Genomic DNA, 20337 nt, shown 5'->3' on the forward strand with positions numbered 1-20337 from the left:
TAAAAAGAAGAGCTCTAAGGACCCTTCCTTATTGTGAGTGAGGGAATGATTCGAAAGTAAATGACTGACCAAAGGAAACCCCGTTGCCCTGACCCTGACCGTGAGTCCTTGCCTTGGTGGAGGCAGGGAAAGACAGAGGTATGACCACTCACCTTCAACCACCAGCCAGGCGCTAGAAGCATGGAGCCCGGTATCCAGCGAATAGAGGCCCCTGTCTGAGAACCGGGCCCCTCTCACCACCAGCCGGTGGGTCAGACCATCAGGGGACACAGATACTTCATATTTGTCACTGAGTCGGAGGGGCCGGTGCTTGAAATGCCAGGCAGCATTGGGACAGGGGTTGGAGAGAGTACATTCAAAGACTGCATCACCGTGTTCTTCACAGCGGGCCTCGGCCAGTGGGACCACCACTCTGGGGGGGATGGCTACAGAGGAAACAGGAGTTGGAGTGTCAGCTTGGCAGCATGACATGGTGTGACCTGATACAGAGTGGCTGGGAGTTCAGAAACCCAAGTTCAGACCAGCTTGGCTACAAACCTGGGAGTTCAGAACCCAGGTTCAGACCAGTTTGGCTACAAACTCCTGTGACACCTTGGGATGGGTCACTTCCTTACCCATGGAATCAGCCCTCCACACACATAAAATATGGGGATATAATTAGATTGGGATCCTCTGAGGCTGTTTTCAGAAGTGGTGCCTCACTTCCTTCTCTTTCCTTGGCCTTTTTTCAGCCATGTTCTTTATGGTCTATCTACCCAAAGCTTCCTTCCCCAGGCCTGTTTGTCCTTCCAAGAGCCCTCCAGAGCTGCTAGGTGCTATGCAGTGATAGGGACATGAGTCCTCGCAGGTATGGAACAAGGTTTAATGAGGAAGGTGGGGCAGCACCCAGATTGTGGGGGTGGGGGTATGGGAAGCAGGAAAGGAAGAGATCTATGTAGGACACAAGGGCACCTACCCCAGGTGGAGATTCTTGCTAGGGAATTGTGAGAGATGAGGACATGCATCCCACTGAAGTAAAGTTATGGCAAGAGGATGTGAAATCAGTTTGGGTGTAATCTGAAAATAATCAACTGTGGTAGAAGGTTTGTAGTTAGGGGCATGACACTTCTGTTCTGTGTCCATGACTGTAACTTGGTAGAGCCAGCTCAGTACCAACAGAGGACAGCATGGACCAAGGCTGAGCATCATCATTTAGGTACCTGACTCTGCATCCCACTCCCCAATTGTCTTTGCATTAGGCCCTGTCACATCTATCCCCTCACCAAGGGCCCTGAAATGGAGCCCATTCTTAAATGATGTCCCCTATTCAAATTTCTGCAGTGTAGACAACTCACCACTGGCCTCCAGTTCTGTTGAGAAGACCACGGCATCCTCCACCTTGACCTGGTAAAGGCCAGCGTCCTCAGGCCGCAGGTCCAGGATCTGGAATTGGTAGCGCTTCCCCAGCCGCCGCAGACAGTGCTTGGTCTGGTTGTCAAAGCCATAGGGGATCATCTCACCATCCTGCCACCAGAAAAGGAAGGGGGTGGTTCAGGGACTCAGTAGGTCCCCAGAACCTCCTGCTCCACTCGGCTACAACTAGCAGTTTTCTCCTTCTGGCCCAGGCCACAGAAAACCTGGTCCTGAAGCTATAAAGGGCATGATGGGCCTGGAGGGCATTAAACAAGCAGATGGGAATACCAGGCTAGGAATGCTACACTCCTTACCACAGAAGGGAGATTGACAAGAGGATGCAGAGGCACTAGACTGCTGACCCAGCTCAAGCTGGGAGGAGAGTTACTACCAAAACAGCCCCATGGTTAGCAGGGGAGGCATTCAGGCAGACTTGGGGCCCCAGGGCAGGGAATGCCTCCATTCATCAAGGGGAACATTAAGGAACATCTTTAAGGCTCTATAAAACCAAGTAATTTACATACATACACCTCCTTTTACTAAGCCTTCCATAGATTTGCTATTTGCTGAATATTAATAATAGCACTTAACAGATGCCCATTGTGTGCCAAGCACACAATGATGTTTGGGACACATCAATTAAAAAAAAAAAAAAAAGATTTCTGCCCTCAGAGTGCTAAAATCCTGAAGGATACAAATAATAAACAGTATAAATAAGTAATTATTCATGTTAGGAAAAATAAAACAGAACTAGGAAAAACAGAGGAAAATAAAAGATACTGGGTGGAACATTAGGGGGTACATGAGGTGGTTAGGGTCAAGAGAAGTGTCCCTGCAGGGAAGGGAGTTAGCCTATAGATGTTGGGGAAGAGCAGACCAGGCACAGGGAGCAGCTGGAGCAAAGGAATGGACTAGTCCAGAGAGCAAACTGGCACAGCAGCAGGGGAAGAGGGGCAGGAGGAAGGGGAGAGATGGGGGAGGGGCATTTCATTGTGCATAAGACAGCCCTGTATCACACTCATTTCACCAATTAGGAAACTGAGTCTCTAGGAAGATAAAATGTACCTTGTCTGAGTGATGTGATGGAGCCGGAATGAATTTGGCTACAGAAGTAATGTTATGCTCCCCAAACCACACACTTCCGCCCCAATCTCTAGTGCGTTGATAGGTTATTTCTTTTGGAGCCCCTGTAAGGATGTGGCAAGTCTCTGGGGCAGGGGTCAGATGGAGAAGAGTGCCCTCTCTCAGATCTCTCTGCTCACCCCCTGCTGTGGAATTAGACACAGCTAGGAGTGTCTGTGGAGAGCCTGGCTGTGGGCTGTCTACACCAGGATTTGACCTAACCCTAACCAGGAACTCCAAGGGATGAGGGTTTTACCACTTGTGTGCTCTGGTTGTTCCCACAGGGGCCCCATGGGATCAATTGCTTCCCTTCCCAGGACCTGTGACATCTCTGCCAGTTTCCTCTGCCATGGGCCCTCCAGCCTCACCTTATACAAGTAAATCTTGCTCTCAAAGTCCTTGAGATCCAGCTCCAGGGCAAATGAAGCGACCCCATCCTTGGAGACCTTGATGTGTCTCAAGTTGGAGATGGCATTGATGTACTAAAGGGGAGACAAATCAATCAGGAGAATGTCTCAAACTCAATCTTCGGAGCACTTCCAACCCTTATAATCCCTGATTCCATCCCTGGCCCACAATGCCCCAGTTGAGAAAGCATTTGCTCATTTTTTAAGTGGGGAGACTTAAGTCCTCAAGGAAGGAAAATCTCCAAGAAATCAGGTCAGAAAGGCAAACAAGGTGTTCAGGTGCTCTAAAAACATTCTAGGGCTTTTCCATTTATCTGTTCTTCCAGCTAATCAACATCCGTTGAGCATCTGCTGCATGCAAATCTCTGTGCTGAGTCCTGTGTTAAAGCAGATGGGAAAGCTTGGAGGAGAGAAAGCTGAAGTCCCAGGTGGGATGTTTAAGTGATAAAATACCATTTTCCAAGTGATGAAATACTATTTTCATGATAACTAAAAGTACTTGATTTCCACTTCCAAAAGAAAAATTAGACATATACTACAGTTAAGTTAGCTGCAGGAAAAAAAAAAACTTTCTACATAGTTTATAAGATGCTGGAATCAGAGTGCTAATGGCAACTGATAAATTCCCTTCCCTGGAAATCTTTTTTAAAAAGGCAGGTTCCCCATGTCTGGTGATGATGATGACAGCTGACACTAGGTCTTTACCATGCACCAGGCACTAGACTAATTGCTTTAAATACAACCTCTTATTTCATGCTTTCAATAACCCCATGAGGTAGGTACATCATCCTTAAAGAAAAAGAGGACAGTAAGATACCATATCCCTGAAATGCCCTAACCTGGTCAAGTCAAGGGAAGAAAGAGCAGGCTTGGGCCAGGAATGCTAGATAAACTAGGACACTGACTCTCTCTCGTGTACGCTGGGAATTAGGGGAAGTTTTTGTTATCTGTAGAAAACTACCTCTTGCATGTACACCAGGACAGGTGCTCCTTATAATTCTGGTCATACAAGCAAAGTAAGCAAGTTCAAGCTGATAATGTCACTTTTTCTGCAGCCTAATATATAAACCCCGCCTCTCAGTGGTGACTGGTACATTGTGGAAACAGTGTGTACAGAATGTGTACAGTGTACACACTGTACCTGTGTCCTCAGTGGTGACTGAGGACATTGTGGAAAGAATAGGTGTCACTTGTCCAGCAGGCTGCCACTGGACAAAACATCATGAGGGGGAGGGGACACTGCTTGGAGAAGCACCCTGAAGGATGGCGGTGCTCTCTGTCAGCCTATAGTACTGGACCTTCCCTCATAAGCATTTCTCAAGGAAGCCTTATGCCCCCTATACTGCCTCTGGGTGTTTTCTTTGGTCTCTCAGCAACCTATGCCACTGCCATGGCAGAGCTGAGCTGTGCCCTTGACAGTAGTTATAACTATGATTCCCATGAGGACACCAAGTCACAGAGGGCCCCACTTTTTCAAAACTCCAGTTTAGCAAGTATTGGATTTTACAGCCTGGGTACCAGCTTGGAGCTCGGGTCCTTAGCAGGATACTTTATTGGGAACCAGATGGAGGCAGGCCCTTGATAATATTGGGTTTCCCAAGGCCCACCTCCAAGCCCAATTCCAGGCGTGAGGCCCCTCTAGGCCCCTGTGCTCTATCTGTGTAGAGTGGGGCAGGGTGAGGGTACCTGGGCCATCTTGTCCTCCCGCTCTTTCTTCATCTCCTGCAGTTTGCGCAGCATGCCCCGGAAGTCAACGATGCCATACTTCATGCAGATCTTCTCGTAGTCCTTCCGGTCTGCTGTCATCAGCAGCTGCCACACCTGCTCAGTCTCCATCTTTTTTTCTGGAGCTGGAGGAGGGGCCCTGGGGAGCAGAGCCAGCAGGTCAGAGGTTGGAGGAGCCCTGGGTGTTGACCACCTGGTCCTGGCACTCAGAGAGGTCCAGAGAAGCTTCCCTACGTGCACTTGAGGAAACAGCAAAGGGATTCAAATCTCTGAGACTGATTGCTGTCTGGGCTAGAAGGACCCAGAAGGGCTGAGCTACACTCAGTAGCTCTAGCTTTCAGAGAAACTCAGCTTCTAACTACTTGTATTGTTGATTTCTGAGTAAGATGTCATTGGGTGGGGTCAGGGTGGGGTAGAATCATTCTTTTGCTGTAAACATTTTAGAAAATTATAGTTTTAGTAAGCTACCCCATTTTGCAAGTGAGGAGGCTAGGACCCAGCGAGGAGAGATGACTAACTCAAGGATGTAGGCAAGGACCAAGCTATACCCAGAATTTCCAGTGCAGTGCTCTTTCTAGCCTCTCACTGGTAGCAGCAGTCTAGCTGCCTGCTGAAGGTGCAGGCAGAGGCTGAGCCCAGCTTGTGATAGAAGGGAGAAGGGGGTGGGTACCATGGGAGCTTCTGAATCCCCCTGGGCAGGCCCAGACCCACCTCTTTTTCAGCATGTTCCGGAAGTCCATCAACTCCTTCCTGAGGTCTATAAAAGTAGAAAGGATGAGACTCCACTCCCAGGTGAGAGGCCAAGGGACTAGGCTTGTCTATGTGGTCCAGGGCTGACAACCAAGCTTTTAGAAGAGGCTCTCCTGGGGATTGGTGATAACCCACAGGTGTGCGTGGGGATTTGAGCCTCCAAGACGATTTCTATCAAATCCACCTACCCTCCTGTGGTTCCTTTTGCCTTTTCCGGTTCTTCCGAAAGCCAACTGGACCATCCAGGGAGAAATGGAGGGCATCGATGTAGACAGGCAGAGAAAGGCAAGACACATTTATGGTCTTCCTAATAAACTGCTCAGTCCAAAAGCCCTGACCACCAACACCCTGCTGTCCTCTAAAGCATAGCAACATCCCAGCTTGAGGCATGGAGCAGGTGGAGATCCATCTTGCATGAGCTTTGAACCCAGAACCTTAACCTGACCTGGGAAGGCCTGCCTGAGTACTTCCTCAGGCAGGGAAGCTTGCTCACATGTCCACATGGTCAAGGAGGTGGCATAAATGAGTGAAGTGACCACAGACAACAACAGTAAACTGGGCATCTAAAGGGTCAGCTGGTGTTCGTGTCTGAGAGTTGCCATTTCAAGGTATGGGCCCAATAGCCAAATGTCAGACACTGCTCCATAGTCATCCATTAGCCTCTTCATCTGCTTCCATTGGAGAGCCTGGAAAAGCTAAATACTTGCCTTCCCAGCTTTCTTTGCAACTAGCAGTGTGGCTACAGGACACCATTCTGGTCAATGAAATGGAAGCAAAAGACTCAGAAGTTCTTGAGAAACCTTTTGCTTCCTTGATAAGAGAGTCAGGTGTACCTGGGACCACTTCCTTCCCCTTCTTCCTGCCTTGGACATGGATTAAGTTTGGACCTGCAGCAGCCATCTGTGACTACAAGGTGATAAACCAACCTGCTAGGGATGGAGAGCAGTGAGACAGAGGAATCCAGCTCTCCAGCTGCGCTGTGCAGTGAGCCCTGGACTCCCATCTCAGGACTTCTAACTGTGTGAAGTAATGACCTTTATTTCTTGGGCTGTTCTTAATAAGAATTTCTGGTACTTGTAGGCCAACCAATGGTAAGCATGATTAATCAAGAGGCTAGATCAGCTTTCTCAATTACCTTCCAATTATTACAAATGAACAATTGATTTCAAAAAATTCAAGCACCATGCACATCAAACAAAACCTGTCTGAGATAGAATTTGCCCTCTGGATTGCCAGTCACCCCTGATGTAGGCCTGAACAAAACATTCTTTGTACAGTGGAGAAACTGAGACCCAGAGAGGAAAAGGAAGTGAATGAGCAGAAGACCCAGGACTAGAAACCAAATTCCAGGTCGTGGCCTGGTTCCACTGGACAAAAAGGGCATCTTTCCGAGCAACCACAGCAGGCTGTCTACTGCCAAGAGTACAGATTTTACTTGCATGCAGATTTAGTGTGGAAGTGGCTCTGGGGTCAAGCCCACCTTCAATGACAGTGAGCCTTGCTGAGCATGTGGCCTCTCCATACGTGTTCACTGCTATGCAGCGGTACAGGTCCGTGTCCTCGCCTGTCAGCTTGTTGATCTGCAGAGAACCAAGGGCAGGGGAACAGGACTATCACTTCTCTTCCTCCATGGCCTAGACGTGACAGTATGTTGGGTGTAGAAAGATGGATAGGACACAGTCTTTGTCCTCATGGAGCTCAGTCTTTATCAGAAAATATAGACATCAAAACAAAAACCTGTTCAGCGGGTAGATGTCTTTGCCATCAGAAAAAAAATGTGAAATAGCAGAAAAACTCACTTCGGAGGTCAGATAGATCTGGGGTTGAAAACCATCTTGTCCTATGTTACTAGCTGTGGAACCTTGGGCAAGTTACCTAATCTCTCTGAACTTCAGTTTCTTTACTTGTAAAATAGAGATCATAATACCTCAAAAAGTAATGAATGGTCAGGATTAAATCATCTAATCAATATCATATGTTTAGCTCAGGGCCTGGCACATAGTAGGTGTGCCATGGTTAATGTCTATAGTAGTACTAATACTAACCAAGGTTGATTGAGCACAGATATCCCCTGACTTACCGTAGTTACATCCCAATAAGCACACTCTAAATTGAAAATATCACAAATTAAAAACGCATTCAGCCAGACCTGGTGGTACATGGTTGTCATCCCAGCGGCCTGGTAGTCTGAGGCAGGAGGATTGTGAGTTCAAAGCCAGCCTCAGCAAAAGCAAGGTGCTAAGCAACTCAGTGACACCCTGTCTCTAAATAAAATACAAAATAGAGCTGGGGATGTGGCTTAGTGATTGAGTGCTCCTGAGTTCAATCCCCAGTACATACACCCCGCAAAATAAAGAAAATGCATTCAATACACTTAACCTATGGAGCATCCTAGCTTAGCCTAGATCACCTTATGTGTGCTTAGAACACTGAAATTAGCCTACAGTCAGGCAAAATTATCTAACTCAAGCCTATTTTATTGTACAGTGTTGGATATATCATGTAATTCATTGACTACAATACAATATACATTATGAGCTGTTTGCCCACTCCCAATGGGAGTCACACAGGTGTAGGGGAGGTGTGGTTCTCTGCCTCTGCCTAGGACAAGAGTACAGTACTGCACATTAGTAGCCCAGGAAAAGATCAAAATGCAAAGGACAAATTTTGAAGTCTAGCCTCTACTTAAATTGCACATCACTTTTGCAGTTTATCATGATGAAGTAAAAAAAAAATCATAAGTCAAATCATAAGCCAAAGATTGTGTACTCACTTCAGGCAAGACTCTGGCTAGACCTTTATGTAAACCTTTCATCCTCATTAACAACTTAAAGTAGGTATTATGATTATCCCATTGCACAGATGAGAAAACAGAGGTGGAAAGTGGTAACTTCCCAAAGCCAAGGTGGTAGGCCTGAGATTTTTACCCAGGTAGTTTGACCCCATGGTTTGAGACTTCCGCTCCAGCCAAGGCTGTCAGCAGAGATATCCGTGGCTCAGGAAGCCTTGAGCCATGGAATGAATTGAATGGACCCAAGTTCGACTAGTAATTCATCTTTTACTTGTTTGGAGATTGCAGCCACAAAGGGGACAGGAATATGGCATAGACTCTGGTCAGAGGAGAACTGTGGTGCTTACCTGCAGCACGTGCTCCTTGCTGCCAGGGGTGGAGGAGATCTGGTACTTGCTAGAGTTGCTGAGGTCTCCTTTGGTGCTCTGCCAACGCACCTCGGGTCTGGGCTCTCCACAGACCACAGCCCGAAAGATGGCATTTTTCCCTGTGGCAGGAAAAGGCCAGTAGGGAGACTGATAATTTGGGGTGGAATGACAGGAGAGTTTGTTGAGATTTTAATTTATATCATCCTCCCCACTCTAGGTATTTCAACTGCCTGTTGCAAGAAGGGTGCCAGGCCTTGGTCCCTATGACCCAGGACCCAGGATGTCAGGTGGAAAGCAGCAATTTCCAGGCACCCAGAGCAGTGCTGGCCTGTGCTTCATGAAGGAAAGAGGCAACTGGACTGTCCATGGTGAGAAGGGAAGGCGAGCAGGGCTGTTTGAGAGTGGATGTGTAAGGATCCCCACAAGACTGGGAAGGAGATGAAATTCTGAGTGTTTCAGAAAAGAATTAGAAAGAAGTGGCTGTTTGTTTGGTGCCCAGAGGAGCCAGACCTAAGACACAGGACCCCAGCCTCAGAAAAGACCCAACCTCTATGGCAGGCAAGAGAGCCTGGGAAGCAAGAGAGTCTAACCATCCCCTAGGCCTCCCCCCCGGAACATCTCAGGGAAAAGCATTCTGACTGAAGCCCCCAGGGCCCTCCCCAGTTTCTCACCACCTTGTTTTGGATCTAGAAATATTAAGCATGGTACCATTGTTCCTTGGGCGGCTCTTGGTAAGAATTTCTGGCAAACCAATTATAAGCATAACTAACGGAGGGACTAGATCAGCTTTCTCAACAAGCATCTAACTTGCAATTACTACAAGCTGGCAACTAATTCCGAAAACTTCAAGTGCCATGCCCGCCAAATAAAACCTGTCTGAGATAGGATGTGCCCTTTGTGTTGTCTGTCTGTCATCCCTGACGTAGGCTTGTACAAAACATCCTTTGTGTAGTAGAAAGAACGCGGCCAAGAGAGGAAAAGGAAGCGAGAGAGCAGAAGACCCGCCCTCACGCCAGAATCTCACGAACTGAAATCCATGGCAGGGAACTGTGCTGGGGACAGTGCCATTCCCACCCCTTCCCACCACCTTCTTGGGCATTTTTCTCCTGTGGTCTTCTAGCATGGCTTTCCTGAGCCTAGCCTGAGAGCCAGAGGGCACATGGCTGTCAGGAGACAATTGTTGGGTAGAGGGGTTTTGACACTGACTCTCTGCAGCAGTGACTTCAAGGCCAGAAGGGGAAGAGGAAAATGAGGCTGCAGCTTCTCCATCAGCACAGGATGGCCTCAATTTATTCCCTTTACCCACTCTTCTCCCCAAGACTCTTTGTCCCTTCTAGGGAATCCAGGCAGGCAGACATCCCTCGAGTACAGGAGGGAGACAGATGGCCTGGTGACAGACACAGGGACTGGGTGCTCAGGAAAGTGGGCACCCAAGTCTTCTCCCCTGTGCATGATGAGAGGTGGAAGAGCAGGCATCGTGCCTCCCCTGGGCAGCACCCTCGGGCCTCACCCTCCTGCAGAGCCAAGGTGATGGGCTTCCGCTCAAAGTCCGGTGTGCTGCAACCTTCAGGGATCTCCTCCACCAGCTGCCGGATGCTCACCCCGGGGATGGAGGACTTCTTCACGAGCTTCCCTGGAGAAGGTAGGAGAGGGGGAGATGGGCCTGCCCTTTCCCGTTCTCAGGTGCCCTTCAGCAGACTGAAACATCCAACCTCTCAGACAAGGAACAAGGCCCCTTCTCCCTTCCATCTTGGGCACGGTTGTGTGGCCCACCTCCCTGTGACCAGTGCTTTTTAACTTTCTAGTGGAAATACAGTGGTGGCCCTCCAGCCCCTAGAATGTGGCTCGGAGTACCCTAAGAAGGTCCCAAGCATGTCACTAGAGAAAAGCTGGGGAAGGGAGAATGGGAAGGGTTCCTTCTTAGGAAGCAAGGGCTCATGTGGGAGGCTCTGCACCCTTCACTCAGGAAAGCAAAGCCAAGCCAACACTGAAAAAAGCAAAGAGACAGGAGAGTTCCCCAAATCTCCTGCCTCTCTTCCTTCCCGCCTCTGCCCTGAGGAGTGCCAACCAGGGGTTGGGGCTGGGAGGGGAGGTGGGGAGGTAAGTTCTCTCACCTGCCATAGCTCTGGCTCCTTTTAGGTTCTTCTGAGGGTAGAAATTGATATCTGAGGGTAGAAGATGAATTACTTATCAGAGGCCCAGGCTGGTCTCACCTCAGCCCATCTCACACCATCAGTACATCAACCCATATCTGGGGAGGAAGTTAGGAGAAGCTGCCACCCCCAAGAGTTAGTCTAACCCCAACTAGATGCCATTTGGTTTTCTTTTCTTTTTTGGTACGTGAAGATTGAACCCAGGGCACTTTATCACTGAGCCAATCGCCAGGCCTTTTTATCTTTCACTTTGAGACAGGGTCTCTCTAAGTTGCTTAGACCTCACAAGTTGCTGAGGCTCGCCTTGAACTTGTGGTCCTCCTGCCTCAGCCACCCAAATTGCTGGGATTATAGGCATGTGCTACCGTGCCCAGCTGCTGTTTGGTTTTGTCCAATTCTGTCTCTAGCAAACTAACTTCTGAGACACCAGGGAGGACAGATTGCTGCCCAATCAGTACCTTTCCCAGGTAAAGGAAAGCACAACACTGAACCTGCCTACCGTGGTGGGGTCTAGACCCATGACCTCTGAGAGGGTGAGACACACTTTCCCAAACCTGAAGAATCACACTTATCTGAGATTCTACCATCTGTTTAATGGCAATGGCCTTTCTCTCTTGACTTTGGAATGTGAATCCTCCAGGACATTCTCCAGCCTCCAGGTTTCTCCCCCAATTCTGAGATTTTCTAAGAGTCCAGCAGCCCTTTACCTCCCACCCTCAACCAATCTGGAATCCTTCAAGGTCTGCCGAGGAGTGTCCCTGACTTGGCGAGTCTTAAGCTTCTTCTATGCCCAGCCAGTGGGATCGCCATAAATCCATCTGCTCCCCTCTGAGGCCATGAATTATAGTGTCATGTGATCACAAGTGTTTCCCAGCCTCTCCCAACCTCCACCACCACAATTCCTCTGATTTCCTCTCCACTGAATCCATCTGTTAAGGCCAATGCCGTGTTCCACACAGGGGAAGGGGTGGGTTGATTCTGGGATGGGGTGGAGCGATGAGTGAATTGGGGGAGTCTTCAAAGAATTCTCCAGCAAGCCCACCTCCTGGGTGGTTGGCTAACAAGCGGTTCCCTTTTGGAAATTCCATTTCCTGCCCAAAGAGCCATCCATCTGGAATTGCCCATGACAGCAAACTCCTCATTTCCATTTCACGAATGCCCACCCACTGGCACTTCTGGCCTCAGCTTCAACTCTGCAGTCCGGCCGCTGTCCCCCAGTGTGCTGGAATGCCACGGTGCGCCAAGTGCGCGCGTTCTGGAGCGGTCACAGGCACCACAGGCGCCGTCACATCACAGTCGCAGCTCAGAGGGGAATCATGAGGGAGGGCGGGGAGAGAGCCGCCAATGAGGAGGACCCAGCAGGCCAGGCCTCACTGTGGGGTGCCTGGGCCTCTATACCACCCTTTCCCCAGGACAGCTGTCTTGTAGAGGTGCGTGCACTGGCACCTGCCCATGACCCCCACACTGGAGTAGTCTGAGTTCAACACAGCTATCTTCGTCACCATCTTCATCATCACCACCACCATCTATCAGCTGATTACTTGGCTATTTGTCACACATGAATTATCATGCAGGTGCCGGCCCCCCTCCCTTAGTCTCCTGGCTACAGGTTTAGTGGAAAATCAGAGAAGCAAGACCCTGGGGAGCTTAGGGGTCTGAGGGTAAACCACCCCGCCTGCTAGATCACTGTCCTCTTCAGGAATAAGTTAGATCAGGTACAAGGTCAATGACACGTGGGTAAGACATCTGTGTGGTTGGAGATCAGGGGAATGTTGACTCAGTTGGAGGGAACAGAGAAGGAAAGGAAGTCTTCCCTCCATGATTCAATCCCACTTTTGAGAAAAATCCTAATTCTCCTGAGCAAAAGCAGTGACTTGTGCCCTCACTTCAGAACAACAAGGCTCTCAGCCTGGTCCCCCGGGGCTGTGTCTCCCTGGCCTGTCCCCAGGACCCACACTCTCCCACCCTCTGCCCCAGCTGCTATTCCATTCTGCAGATCCAGGTTCCTGCCACCTCCAACTTCTCCACGGGCAGGAAGAGCCAGACAGTTTCTCTCAACTTCTTGACCATGTTATTAATTAAGATGTTACAAGTCCCAGCCCCAAGGTCCCCATTCTGGACTGCTGGTGAGATTTTAATCTGGCTGTCATTTCATACTCTAAACCAAGCAGTGCCCAGAAAATCAGAGCCAGGGCAGAATCACCCAGTCAGGACTCACTGAAATTCTTTCTTCCAAATATCCTGGGGTTGACTGAAGGCAATGTGTATGCACCCCAGTGTTTGATCCATAAGCCAGAGAATGTTGCTGGGGCTGATCTCATGCCCACTGTCTGACCCTTTCTAAGTAGAAAAGTTAGAGGACAGGCCACTGTCAGCACCTCTACTGTCCCTGGACTGGGTGAACAGCCAGATGTGCAGAGCCCACTTACCTGGGTGCACCACTGGCCTTCCTCCTTCTGTCCACTCCCTCCTCCCTGTTTCCAGCTGCTGCTCCTCACCAGAGCCTCTGAACCTTCTGGTGCTGGACAGACAGTGCTGGAGCAGATGTAGGTCACTGCAGGCGCCTGGGCTCCCTCGCCCCTCCCACTCACCCCGCCTCCCTCCTCCTCTGGCCAGGCTTGGCAGGGCCGGGCCCCCTACTCCTGACCCTGGAGCTAACACTCTTGCCTGGGAGGAGGTCAGAGATGGAAGGGTCCTGTGACATGTGCCCATCCAGCTCCTGGTTTTGCAGCACTTTTAGCCCTTAACCAGATTGCCTGAGCATGTTTGCCCCCACAGTACCTGGTTTATCTGATCCCTGTTAGCAGGGGTGTCTTCAGTCCAAATCCTTAAATTTTCAGCTAAACTCATCCCTTGGAACCCTTGACATCATAAGTCACACAGATATAAAAAGCTGCTGTCCTTTTGAGAATCACACCCTAAAGTGGAATCAAACAGTTGACAAACTTTGCAAACTAGTTGCTGTCCCAAATAGGCAGAAGGGGCCATCCTGAAGGCTCCACCTGAGAGCAGAAGGGAAAGGGGACACCTGAGAACCATAAAGCCAGGAGATCTTCCAGAGAAGGTGAGCTTGCCCAGGATGTTTTTAAGGAATTGAAGAGGAGGCCTGCCCAGCTGGATGGAGGCAGAAGCCAGTGGGGCAAATGGATGGGTTTTGTTTTGTTTTTTGGTATTGAACCCAGGGCCTCTTTACAATTGAACTATATCCCCAGTCCTTTTTTACTATTATTATTATTATTATTATTTTAAAATGTCTTGCTAAATTTCCCAGGCTGCCCTTGAACTTGCGATTCTTCTGCCTCAGCCTCCTTCATAGCTGGGGTTACAGGCTTGCTCCACCCCTGGGGCGAGATGAATGAGTTGAAGGATGCATGGATGAAAAGTGAAAATTGGAAACAGGCTCACTGGCAGTAGATGTTCTCGGGCATCAGGAGGATAGGCAAGGCCCAGGAGATGAGGGGATGAGGTCTGCTTTGGAAGAGCCACCTGCTCTTACCTTAAGGACAGAAAGCTGGTTTATTGGCTCCTACAAGCAAGGTGTGGTCAAGGATTCAGGTGAGCAGCGGGAGACTGTTCCTATCCAGCTGGTGCCTGTCATCCCAGCTACTTGGGAGACTAAGGCAGGGAGACTGCTTCAGTCAAGTTTGCCTAGCCAGGGCAACATCATAAGACCTGAGAACCATCTCCATAAAAAGTGGGTGGGTGAGAGGATTGGAGGAGTGGGGAGGCGGCAGTGCATTTGCCTAGCAGGCATGAGATCTGGTTCCATCTCCAGCACTGCAAAAAAAGGTGGGTTTGGGTGAAGTAGAAGAGAAGTGGGTGTATGTTTCCATCACGGGGATGGGGAGTGTCACTGGATATTCCCACACATTCCTTAGTACCTTGCTAATTCCACAGGAGCTCCCTCTGCCTGAGATCTGAGAGGGGAAGTTTCAACCTCTTTGTGACGTGCATTTGTGTGTGTGTTTCCCCTCTGTGTGTTTCTGAGTGTCGGGCCAGTCTTGCATTACTCAACAAATATGTGTTGAACACCTACGTGGTGTTGGGCCCTGGGTCAGGTTTGGCCCTGGGAACTCAAGGGGAAGCAAACTCCAGGGCCCTCCCTTCATGAAGTTTACCATTCAGTGGGACAGACAGATGCTAGGTTCCCCATTACCAACTGCACTAGAGGCTCTGAAGGACCTAGAGAGTCAGGGAGCGGAAGCTTGGAAACCAGGGAGAGAGCAGCACCAAGTGAGTTTGGACAGGTAGGCTTTGGAAACCATTGGGGCATTTTGTTCTCTCTGGTAAGGGCTGTTGAGGTTTGTGTACTCAGGAAGGGTGACAGGATTCAATTTGCAATTTTTAAAAGCTTGCTCTGGTGGCAGAAGAAGGGACTGGAGAATGGTGGCCATGAGAGGCAGGAGTCTGGCTCCCAGGAGGGCAGTCCATTTACCCCGAGGTACTCTTGCTTATGGCAAGCACTGTGCTCCAGGGAATCTCAGGAGCCACAGTGCTGCAGCATTTGGGGATGGGGGAGAGGGAAGCTGCAGGTGTGGCCAAATACAGAGGGCCTATAGCAACTTAGACCCTCTCTTGGACCCCAGGGAGTAGATGGGAATGAACAATAGACCTATGAGTCAGAGAGTCCACTATAGCCTGGTCTCTATTTCCCAGGTTTTAAGAGGAGCAAAGTTTGGGGTGATTCTCATCTCTGCACTTGGATATCACTGCATATCACACTTGGATCTCTCTCATTGCAATAAGATAGAAATCTTAGGATTCCAAGGAACAGAGATGGGGAGATACTTTTCACTGCCTTTATCCTCTATCAGATGCAATGCCCAATCATATGTAGCTATGCCTGGGTATCCAGCATCCACGTGAGGGTGAGAATCTTTGGTTCAGAAGGTCCTGTCCTAGCCACTGGTGGTGATTACTGTGATTGGCAGTGAGAAAGGGGTGGAAGGCGGTGCCCAGTCCCTGCTGAGAATTTCCTGGCTAGCCCTCAAGCCAACAGATGAGGCATTGTGACCCTCTCCCAGTGATCTTTCCTGGTGCCCAGAGTTTAACCAGTGGTCAAATTTCTCTGTCACCTCTCCACGTGAGCAAAGCCTTATAACATCTGTTAGACTTTTCCTTTGGCATATAAAAAGCAAGTTCTGGACAGAGCTCAGAGCAGGAGATTTGCGTTATTCATTCTTCCTCAAAGCCTGACAGCAAGGGCTCAGTGACTTTGGGGAGAGATGGTTACTATATGTTAAAACTCTCCCTTTTGCACAAGAGGAAATGTATTTTATGATAGGGAGCAAGAGGCTCAGGCCCCATGAAGTCTTCCTCTGGGGCCTCCTTGCTCTCCATCGAATGGGGTGGATGGGAGGGTCTCCAAGATCCTGGCCCTCATTAACATCTTACAATCCTGTGACTTCTTGAGTCCCACAGATTGAAAAGCAAGAAATGTGGAGTTTAAGGAGAGAGTCTGAATTCATTTGCAGGCTACCATTGCCTTTGAAAATGGCCCTGCTCCAGCTCTCCATGGGATAGTATTTCCTTGTGCCTGGGGAAATGGGTTGGTAAAGTGCGGGTCTAACCAGAGACGTGCAAACACACACATACACATACCCTGCTACCAAAAGAGCTGGACTCTCCTGAAAGATAGAAAATCACGTGCTGCCCTTTGGAACTGGCTTCAGACATCTGGGTTAGGTCATAAGACTATTCTAACAGCAGCCTCACCCAGGAAGACTGAGTGGTGAGGGGTGGTGGGGGTTGACAGCACCCTCTCCCGGGCCATTGTCAGGGCGGCCCTCAGGTCTGCCTGCTAGAACCATCCACCCATCTGCCGCCCCAGCTGCCTGCCTGGCTAGTGTGCCTGCCTGTCTCCAGTCCAGCCTGCAGCCAGCATTAGCTCACATCTTTCTCACCCCACCTGCAGTGTAATGAATCCCATGTGGCCTCATAGGAATGAAGACCTTGAAGACCCCAAGGGCAATTTCATGCTTGCAAAGCCAGCTTTCAGCCACAGAGAAACTTGAGTCAGGAGTCCATCCTCTAATCTGAAGAGGGCTTGGCCAGCAGGCCAGCTAGCCCCAGGGCTACAGAAAGGGTCCTCTGGACCCCAAGGGAGGAGAGGCTGGGGAGAATGCCCCACCTCAGTTTGAAGAGGTCTGAGGCCACATATGCATGATTTATTAAAGCAGTATAGATCTTTACAGGTGACCAGAGCAGAGCAGGACCTCTGAGATCATCTCACAATAACAATAAAATATAAAAAATAAGAAAATAGTACTTGACCTTAATAGAGCTCTTGTTCCAAAGACATTCTTATAAGTCTTTATATTTATTTTTTATTGATTGTTCAAAACATTACAAAGCTCTTGACATATCATATTTCATACATTAGATTCAAGTGGGTTGTGAACTCCCATTTTTACCCCAAATACAGATTGCAGAATCACATCGGTTACACATCCACATTTTTACATAATGCCATATTAGTGACTGTTGTATTCTGCTACCTTTCCTATCCTCAACTATCCCCCCTCCCCTCCCCTCCCATCTTCTCTCTCTACCCCATCTACTGTAATTCATTTCTCTCCTTGTTTATTTTCCCATTCCCCTCACAACCTCTTATATGTAATTTTGTATAACAATGAGGGTCTCCTTCCATTTCCATGCAATTTCCCTTTTCTCTCCCTTTCCCTCCCACCTCATGTCTCTGTTTAATGTTAATCTTTTCCTCCTGCTCTTCCTCCCTGCTCTGTTCTTAGTTGCTCTCATTATATCAAAGAAGACATTTGGCATTTGTTTTTTAGGGATTGGCTAGCTTCACTTAGCATAATCTGCTCTAGTGCCATCCATTTCCCTGCAAATTCCATGATTTGTCATTTTTTAGTGCTGCGTAATACTCCATGGTGTATAAATGCCACATTTTTTTATCCATTCATCTATTGAAGGGCATCTGGGTTGGTTCCACAGTCTAGCTATTGTGAATTGTGCTGCTATGAACATCGATGTGGCAGTATCCCTGTAGCATGCTCTTTTAAGGTCTTCAGGGAATAGTCCGAGAAGGGCAATAGCTGGGTCAAATGGTGGTTCCATTCCCAGCTTTCCCAGGAATCTCCATACTGCTTTCCAAATTGGCCGCACCAATTTGCAGTCCCACCAGCAATGTGCAAGAGTACCCTTTTCCCCACATCCTCGCCAGCACTTATTGTTGTTTGACTTCATAATGGCTGCTAATCTTACTGGAGTGAGATGGTATCTTAGGGTGGTTTTGATTTGCATTTCTCTGACTGCTAGAGATGGTGAGCATTTTTTCATGTACTTGTTGATTGATTGTATGTCCTCCTCTGAGAAGTGTCTGTTCAGGTCCTTGGCCCATTTGTTGATTGGGTTATTTGTTATCTTATTGTCTAATTTTTTTGAGTTCTTTGTATACTCTGGATATTAGGGCTCTATCTGAAGTGTGAGGAGTAAGTCTTTATATTTATTAATCCATTTAATCCCTCAGTGAATCCTTAAGGTAAAATTGATTACTAGCTTCACTTTACAAAAGGGGAAACTGAGAGAGATTTTTGCAACTTGCCCAAGGTCACACAGCTAGTGTGTGGCACAGGAAAAATGTTGACCCAAACAGTTCCATGCCAAGCCTTTGCTCTTAATGACTAGTATCCTGTGGATCTAATGTAGCTCCCTCCTTTTCCAAGATGGGCAGGGAGCTGGTAAGGAACAGAGACCTGCTGGAAGGCCCACTGATGTGGTAAGCAGGCAGATTCACCTCTCTAGGTCATTCTGGAATGCCAAGTCCTTCCAGAAATCTGCTCCCTTGAGGTCTCTATGAAGGGGTAAGGAGGTGAATGGTCCCCTCCAGGCTCAAACCTACTCTAATTGCCAAGGTCACATTTTGTGTAGTTGGTTGTTTTACACACACTTGCCTCATCATCATAATCCCAGCAAATTGCAGCACTTAACTAGGACTCCAGCTACTGTGTGACAGTCTTTGCATGGGTGACTTCATTCAGCCCACATAACACCTGTGAAGTAGAAACATGTTGTCTCCGTTTTGCAGAGAAGGAAGCAGAGGCTAAGAGTGATGGGTACCACCCCTGCTGTGACCCAGCTGGTAAATGATGGAGCAGGAAGTGGCAGGCAGTTTGATTCTACTACGCTTGTGTCTCATGGCCCAGATATTCAGAATCTTAAAAATAAAATAGAAAGGGACTACCATTTTGCAACCTTCGTGGCTGCATTATTTTGGTCATAAACCTTATTGTCAAAAGATGTGTTAGGATTTATCAGAAGTTGAAAGGGACCTGACCACTTGCAATTTTGAGAATGAGAGATGAAACATGGGATACTTTATTTTAAATATTTACATTAAACCACTCAACACTTTAGTTCATAGGGACAAAACGCCCGGTAGTCATCATGCATTGGTAGATGGTGACAGGATTTATATGGTGGTTAATTCCCGGTGTCTGCCAGTGGCATGGCATGAGAAGGAACATTATTCATAAATGTCCAAGCCATGTGTCCCCTTCTCCCATTCCCATCAGTGGATTTTCAGTGATGCTGTGGATCATTCACTGGGACATGATGTTAAAGCCCTTTAAGGAGCATGCCCTTTCCACCCCTGGGTTGTCTACACCTTAGACAGAAGCCAGGAGGGCAGAGGGTCTCCAGGGGTTCTGAGGAGGGGGTCTCTCCCCTCTTATGGCCAGAACAAGAAGGAAGCAAGCCACTTGGGAAGAAGACGTCCTCCCGCCCATCTCTCCTGAGAGCTGTGATGAGGTTGGGCGTGGAGCCCACCTTGGCCTCGTGGCAGTCATGCTGCGTACCCTGGCAACCATGCTGCTGCCATCTCTCCTGGCAGCACAGCAGCAAGAGGTTTCTTCTGACAGGAGATGGGGAGGGAGCTGGAGAAACCACCTAGACAGTCTTCTGGAATCCTCACCCAGCCTTCAACTGAGTCGGGGCTCGAGTGACTCCAAGCACCCAAGATTGAAAGCTGCTTTCTCAGGTGGAGAAACTCCAGAAGAAGCTGGGGATGCTGAATATGTAGAAGTGAGGCAGTCTGGAGGACCCAGGAGAACCAAAAGGGCACTGCAGGCAGACTGGGGTGGGAGAACCAGGAACCCTGAGTCCACGAACTGGTCCCCGGAAGCCCCAGCAGACCAGCCTCACTCAGACTCAGGTTAGAAATCGGTTCCCTCTGGCTGGGTTTGGAGTGAAATCTTTTCCTCCAGGGTCAAGAGGCCACTATCTGGCTCATGCAAGGAGCCTGCACACAGTAAACCTAAACCTTCACGCACGAAAAGCCTTTCCACCGACCAGCGCCCTCCCACCTGACCTCCTTGCCTAGTTCTCTTCCACTCAGCAACCTGGCCTCTGCCCCGGGCTTCATTCTCTCTCCAGTCTAGAAAGCTAACTTCCCTTGCCCTCCTATCATCCCCAGACTAAGTGGCATTTTCATCTGACAGCATTAATTCACCTCGGTGACAGCAACCTGTCCCAGAGACATGCTTCATCTTCCTCCACATCCTAGGAATTGTCCTAGTGCCAGAATGTGCCTCTCCTTCCCTTACGCCTTTCTGGGGCTCTGACACCCTGGGACAGGACTCTTAGAGTGCATCTTCATCTCAAGGCGG

General features: G+C 48.9%; 1 protein-coding gene across 6 annotated transcripts in view; it reads right to left on the minus strand.

Annotated features, from left to right (window-relative positions):
- Window positions 1–20337, minus strand: part of IGFN1 (immunoglobulin like and fibronectin type III domain containing 1) — a 45775-nt gene that overhangs the window by 18926 nt on the left and 6512 nt on the right. For 5 of the 6 annotated variants that reach the window (XM_081300237.1, XM_081300236.1, XM_081300234.1 and 2 more), the window contains exons 1-11: window positions 13138–13221; window positions 10670–10720; window positions 10066–10188; window positions 8535–8674; window positions 6877–6976; window positions 5585–5629; window positions 5358–5403; window positions 4608–4785; window positions 2883–2996; window positions 1335–1503; window positions 153–425 (exon numbers count right to left, since the gene is read on the minus strand). In XM_081300237.1, the coding sequence (XP_081156363.1) occupies window positions 153–425; window positions 1335–1503; window positions 2883–2996; window positions 4608–4785; window positions 5358–5403; window positions 5585–5629; window positions 6877–6976; window positions 8535–8674; window positions 10066–10188; window positions 10670–10676 (1195 nt within the window). In that variant the 5' untranslated portion in view covers window positions 10677–10720; window positions 13138–13221. Of the gene's footprint in view, window positions 1–152; window positions 426–1334; window positions 1504–2882; window positions 2997–4607; window positions 4786–5357; window positions 5404–5584; window positions 5630–6876; window positions 6977–8534; window positions 8675–10065; window positions 10189–10669; window positions 10721–13137; window positions 13222–20337 lie in introns of those variants that run through there. The other variant, XM_081300235.1, reaches the window with a different exon arrangement.

The sequence above is a fragment of the Spermophilus citellus genome (assembly GCF_964194105.1).
Source record: "Spermophilus citellus genome assembly, chromosome: 6".
Lineage (NCBI taxonomy): Eukaryota > Metazoa > Chordata > Mammalia > Rodentia > Sciuridae > Spermophilus > Spermophilus citellus.